Source organism: Leucopleurus acutus (genome assembly GCF_964270905.1).
Source record: "Leucopleurus acutus genome assembly, chromosome: 20".
NCBI lineage: Eukaryota > Metazoa > Chordata > Mammalia > Artiodactyla > Delphinidae > Leucopleurus > Leucopleurus acutus.
Genome location: NC_139162.1, coordinates 47,864,440 through 47,870,541, shown reverse-complemented (window position 1 = coordinate 47,870,541; position 6,102 = coordinate 47,864,440). Strand labels below are relative to the sequence as shown.

Here is a 6,102-nt window from a genome sequence, read left to right as displayed (position 1 = left end):
AGAGAGGTCTGAGCAAGGGGTGGCACTGGGTGGGGAGGCCAGTCAGCCCAGAGTAGCACGCTGTCCCCAGTGACCCCTGCTGCCCTTGTGTGGCCTGAACCAGCACTGCAGCCAGGCCAGAAGGAACCTCTCCTGGTTTACGCCTCTGTCACAGCCTGTGGACAGTGCTTCTCTGGAGAGAAAAATACCCATACGCTGTGTGGAGGGATGACTGCTAGGGGTGGGAAGGTCAGGAAGCTTCCACAGGAAGTCACACTTAAGCTAGGACCAGAGCACCAGAAGTTCCAGTCAGGGGGAAGAGCATGTGCAGATTGGAGGGCAGCTCTGAGTGGGCTTTGACTGTTGGGTCACCCAGAATTCCTGCTTGACCATGATCCTATAGGGCCACATTAGAAAACCAGTTTCACTTCGTGTTGTACTGATTGGTCGTGCCTGCCTGGAGCACCACTGTGATGACAGAAATCTGCCTGACTCTACAAGAGCCAGAGTATCTTGATGGATTGGTGCGGCCTGCCTTGGGCAGAGATGCAGGGTCACAGACATTGGAGTTGAGACTCAGGTACCCAGACGGGCTTGGCCATAAAGCAGAGAATGGGAGACTGAAGAATGAAAATTTAATGTTGCAGGAAGGCAGATGCTTAGGGTGTGGGTTCTGGCAGGGGAGCACCACCCTGTCCCTGGTCTTGGGCGAGCAGACGCAGAAGCAGGGAGTGCAGGGTCCGGCAAACAGGTGTGTACCCCAGCCGGCTGAGATGCAGGTAATCATACATGTCATGGTGACTTATGGTACCATCTGAGTGCACAAAGCCAGGGTCTGCATCCAGGAAGTGCGCCCGTGGGTGGCCAGCCAGTGCTGCCCGTACCAGCTCATTCACCTGTCGGTTTTTCTCGCGAAGTGGGTTGGGGTGCTGGCCCCGAGGAAGCAGGCCCTGAGGAAGGCAAGAAGAGTTGTGAGGAGGCATCCTACCAGCCTCTGGGTATCCTGTTCCCTGTGCCAAACTGTCCCCCACCCCCCACCAGTAAGTCCCCAGCTGCAGAATACACTAGGGATGGGAAGATGATGGTCTGAGACCTTATTCTAGAAGTGAGACCTAGAAGTGATGGAGGCAAGATTAACCCTGGGAATGCCTGACAACTTTTGGCTATTTAAGTGTCTTGAATTTCTCAACACCCTGAGAATCTCTAGCAGTCTCTTGGGCAAAAGGGGCTAACTGGTCCCTGAACATGTCCTTAACCACAGCCTCTCTGATGGGTGTAGCAAGCTTCAACATGAGGTTCTGCCTTCAACCACTGCTCTGTGCTAAGCTGCCCAGAACCGTGCAGCTGTGGCTACACGTGAAGGGGTCCCAGAACACTGCCGTTCTTCTTTCCCCACCCTCTCACTCTCTCACCAGCACCACGACCCGGGCCTGGGGCTGCCGCTGGTTCACCAGTTGCACGATGGCCTTGATGCCTCCAGCCACCTGCTCTGCGGTGTGCCCGTGGTTATTGGTACCCACCCAGACCACCACAATCTGTGGAAAGAGAGGCATGAAGCAGTGGTGAGGGGGCAGGCTAAGGGTGCTCTAGCTGCCCACCCAAGCCCTGCTCACCTTGGGCCGGATGTGTTCCAGCTCCCCGTTCTCCAGACGCCACAGCACGTGCTGTGTGCTGTCACCGCCAATGCCAAAGTTAAGTGCATGAAGAGGGGAAAAGAGCTCCCGCCAGATCTGTGGGCAAGAAGTGGTGTGGGCACAGGGGCACTGTCAGCATGGACCACCACTCTCTATCCAAAGGTTAACCAAATGTCATCATGGAAGAGCCTTGCTTTACGGAAGCAGTCTGGTTAAATCTCACCTTGAGCAAACCCCAATATGGTCAAACCTCACTTTATGCAAACCCATTATAGTCTCACTTCCACAAAACCCCATGGAAGCAGGACTCCCTTCACGGAAGCCTATTCTACTTGAGCCAGGCATCGAACCAACAGCATTCCAGTTGAACCTCACTTTGAGGAAAGCCATGGTTTAACGTCGCTTAACGGAAAGATATCATAATTGAGCCCCCTTAGTAGAGATCTATTACCGTTGACCTTCACTTTGTGGAAATAACTATAGCTCTGTGGAAATCCATTAGGGCTGGGCACTAGTTTAAGCAAACAAAGAGCCTCATCCTAGGCAGTCTTGCACGAAGCCTCATTTTAAGTCTCACTATACACAGACCCAGTACGACAAAGCCAGGACACACACTTCCTTCTCAGTAGAATGTGGCACATTATACTGAGATTCTGGGTGCCCGGCATTACCTGAGGCTATTTCGGGTACCCCATACACCGCCTGGTCTGGGCTCTGGTCCAGGTCTGTCATTGAGGGCACAGGCCTGGGTGGGGCAGGAAGAGAGGGACGGGCCTCACCTCGCACTGGTGCATTAGCTGGACTAAGGAGTCCCCGATGAAGACGACTTCGGGTTCTTTATCTTTGCTGTCGGCTACGAACCGATGGTGCTTTGGGGACGTAAAGGGGGAGTCAATGGCACGCGCGCTGCTGGGCCCGCCCCGCCCCGCTTCCTTAGGCGGCACCACGCCAACTGCCCTCAGTTTCCCAATCTCATAAGGAGAGCGGCGCAAACCAGCTACTCTCTCAGAGCCTTCCCCCCCCATCCCCCGCCCCCAGCCCCGGACTCCAGAGTATCGCGGGCGGGGTCGCTCACCAGGGACATCCAGCGCCCGTCGCCCTGCACGTCCTGCACCGGCGTGGGCTTGCTGGCTGGGTTCTCTTCTCCACTCATCTTGGCGCCGCGGCTCCAGCAGGACGAGCGAGCGCGGTCAGCCGGGGAGTGTTCCTGAAGGAGGCGGCGCCGCCACGCCCACCCCTACCCCTCAGGCAACAATGGACTGTCCCGAAGCCCGCACTCTAGCGGAGGGCGCGGCCGATCCCGGGCGCCGCCTCCTCTCCGGGGCGGAAACCTTCACTTAGAGGAATTGGCCTTGCTTCCCCCACGGCGGCCGCGCAGTGGGCTCGTCCGGCGCTTCCTGCCCGGGCCGCTCACTCTCCGGCAGCGGCGGCGGAACGGGGCGTGGGGGGAGGCGAGACCATCCGGCACCCGTGGAGGGGAGGAGGGAGAAACCACCCTACCGTGAAAGCAGAGTGGGGAAAATCTAGCGCCCTTCCTCGTGGGAAGAAACCATTTGCTGTAGGGCGAGAAATGTGGGGAAGGAACCACCTACTGTGTGTGGGTGTGTGTGTCTGTGTGTCTCATTCACGTGGTGGTAGGGGAGTGAGTGGACGAGTCCATGCTTGGATCTTTGAGGGGGTGGCTCAAACGCACCTGGCAAGGAAGGGACGCTCCCATTTTCTTCTGACGTGGGGGAGAGAAAAGGAGGATGGAAATGTGAAAATTAGAGGCTCAGCTGTAAGGAGACACTCACGCCAAGGCAGTGCCAGGACTTTAGTGAGCCTATCTGCTCATGGGCCTCCCCTGCTCAAATTATGCCAGTTTTTGTGGCATAATTTCTAAACTATATGTCTTTGCATTACAGACATTACCCTGCAAAGAGGGTAGTAGAAGATGCAGAAAGATAAAGGAAATTAGAGATGCTGCAAGGCCCAAGTCCAGCCTGGAGCCCCTCCCGCGCAGCTCATCTTACAGATCTGTGGCCTCTGCTCCCCTCCCTAAACCTATGGCTGACCAACAACTTCAGTTGGGTGTGTCTGAGCTCCAAAACCTACATCCACAGCCAAGGCCACCTAAGGTCGCTGCCCCCCACCTCCTGCCCCAAATTAATCTCAGTCCTCAAGTCTTCCCAGATCTCCCTGTTCTGGGGGACCAGGTGGGGGTCCCACACCACCCTCAAAGTCCTGCTCATATTCCTGTAGCTCCACTCCCAGATGGGATCTTCCTATCTATTCATTCCTTCTAGGTAGGTTGATACTGAGATACAGAGATGAATCTTATTTATTGTGTTTGTGTTTTGCCTCAATCCACTTGCCTGGAACAGGGCCTGACTCACAGTATTAATACCAAGTACTATCTATGGCTGTTCACAAGTACTTGCTGAATGAGTATTAAAGGAATGGGTCAGATCCTGGCCTTGTCCCAGCGTGTTGGGGGAGGTAGATCCAGACACAAAGCTGAGGGAGCGATCAAGGTTGTGATTAAGGAATGCACAGGGGACCTCTGTGGGAGAAGAAAGAGAAGGACTCAGGGTGAGGGATTTCCTAGAAGGAGTAGTATCTAAGGAGTTCGGCTTTGAAAGATAGTGAAGGTTGGGCAAGCAACATTACCAGGTAATACAGAGTATAGCTTATTAGGGTATAGGGAATACCCTGGCATACCTTGATTTTGGTGGCCTAGTGGTTAGGATTCTGGGATGTCACTGCTGTGGGCCGGGGTCCAATCCCTGGTCAGGAAACTGAGATCCCGCAAGCCACGCGGCCAAAAAAAAAAAAAAAAGTCTGAGGGGACAAGTGTAGTGAGAAACAAAATTTACAGGCATCCATTCACCAAGCGCTGTTTTCAAATTGTATGTTGGCTCATTTCATACTTACAGCAGTTATAAGAAGGAGAAGATACCAACTCCATTTTACAGATTAGGAAACTGAAGCTCTGAGCAGTTACATACTTTTCCGAGGTCACAGAGCTCAAATGTGCCTGGGCATTTGAACCTAGGTAGTGTAGGTCTGGAGCCTAGCTCTAAATGACGACACTATACTGACTCTCTAGGGATAAAGCCTGTGACTGCTTGGAGCCTGGCTGTGTGTAAGGCTACCGTAGCCCTTCTCCCTCTTGGCTTCGCCTACATCTCCAAGCTCCAGAGAGAAAGTCCGCGATAGATGTCTAAACCAATCAGCATTGAGGAAGGGGGCGGGCCTAGTGGACCTCACAGCCAATTGGTGGATAGGAGGTGCCTAAGGACAAATGAAAGAGGTTTCCGAATGTGAGGTCGGGAGGGGCGGGGCTATAACCTGCGCTCTGGGCAGCTGGCACGTGCCCCTGGGCCTGTGCCTCTTGGGGTGGGGGTGGGGAGCCAAAGGGCGTGGGAGGGGCACGCGCATGCGTGCTTGCACGAGGCCCTGTGTGAGACCCGGAAGGGTAGCAGGCACGTTGAGAGCTAGGGTCACCGCGGAAAATAAGCCATTGTACCCCACAGCCACGTGGAGTGGGCAGGTGGGGGGGGCGGGGTTCGTTGGGGACAGGAGCAGGTGAGGGGCCCTTCCCCTTCCCTGCCCCCACCAACTGTACTCCCTTCCCTACCTCATCTGCCCCACGCAGCCTTGTTTCCTACCCCCTTCTATGACCAGGCCCCAGTCCCTGATAGCTCCTCTGTTGCCCTTTCTGCCCTCCCGAGTTATTCTCTGTTTCTCCAACTTCCATTTTCTTTCCTGCCTTTCTCTCTCTACCATCTCTCTCCACTTTCTACATTCTCCAGTACCTCCTTTACCCCTGGATTTCTCGTCTGTCCAAAGTCCCTTTCTGGTTCACCAGATCCTGCCAATATCATGATCCCTTTCCCATCCCCCATTTTTTAGCTATTTCTTCATATCCCTGTTCTCTCTAACCCTTTCTCTATCCCCTGATAAATCTTCCCGTTCAGCATGACTCCCTTGACCTCATCCTACTCCTATGACCCTGCCTTTTTTTCTGACCTTACCCTGACCAAGCCTTTTCCAGTTGCTCTCTACCAATCCCTTTGTCTCATCTTGTGTCTCTAAATAGTACTCCCAGCTCACCCCAAACCATCTCTACTCACTTCTAGGTCTTTGAGTTATCTGCATGCTGATGACCACCCTGTCTTTTTTTTTTTTTTAATTTAATTAATTAATTAATTTTTGTCTGCGTTGGGTCTTCTTTGCTACGTGCGGGCTTTCTCTAGTTGTGGCGAGCGGGGGCTACTCTTGGTTACGGTGCACAGGCGTCTCATTGCGGTGGCTTCTCACCTTGCGAAGTACGGGCTCTAGGTGCGCGGGCTTCAGTAGTTGTGGCACACGGGCTTAGTTGCTCCACGGCATGTGGGATCTTCCCGCACCAGGGCTCGAACCCGTGTCCCCTGCATTGGCAGGCGGATTCTTAACCACTGCGCCACCAGCAAAGCCCAACCACCTGTCTTTTATCTTCCAGGGCACC

General features: G+C 54.3%; 1 protein-coding gene across 1 annotated transcript; it reads right to left on the bottom strand.

Annotated features, from left to right (window-relative positions):
- Nucleotides 1–629: 629 nt before the first annotated feature.
- On the bottom strand, nt 630–2,823 carry PAFAH1B3 (platelet activating factor acetylhydrolase 1b catalytic subunit 3). The gene is made up of 5 exons (XM_082863344.1): nt 2,689–2,823; nt 2,393–2,482; nt 1,593–1,709; nt 1,392–1,514; nt 630–929 (listed from the first exon to the last, which is right to left on the bottom strand). Exons 1-5 carry the CDS (start codon nt 2,764–2,766, stop codon nt 639–641), a joined length of 699 nt encoding a protein of 232 aa, XP_082719470.1. The 5' UTR covers nt 2,767–2,823; the 3' UTR covers nt 630–638.
- Between the last annotated feature and the right edge of the window lie 3,279 nt (nt 2,824–6,102).

Excerpts from the sequence above, each read along its gene's own strand:
- PAFAH1B3 (XM_082863344.1), bottom strand. The coding sequence starts at position 2,766 with ATGAGTGGAGAAGAGAACCCAGCCAGCAAGCCCACGCCGGTGCAGGAC. Across the intron at positions 2,483-2,688 it reads ACGGGCGCTGGATGTCCCTG|CACCATCGGTTCGTAGCCGA; the intron begins GTGAGCGACCCC and ends ACGTCCCCAAAG. Across the intron at positions 930-1,391 it reads AGGCCCGGGTCGTGGTGCTG|GGCCTGCTTCCTCGGGGCCA; the intron begins GTGAGAGAGTGA and ends TGCCTTCCTCAG.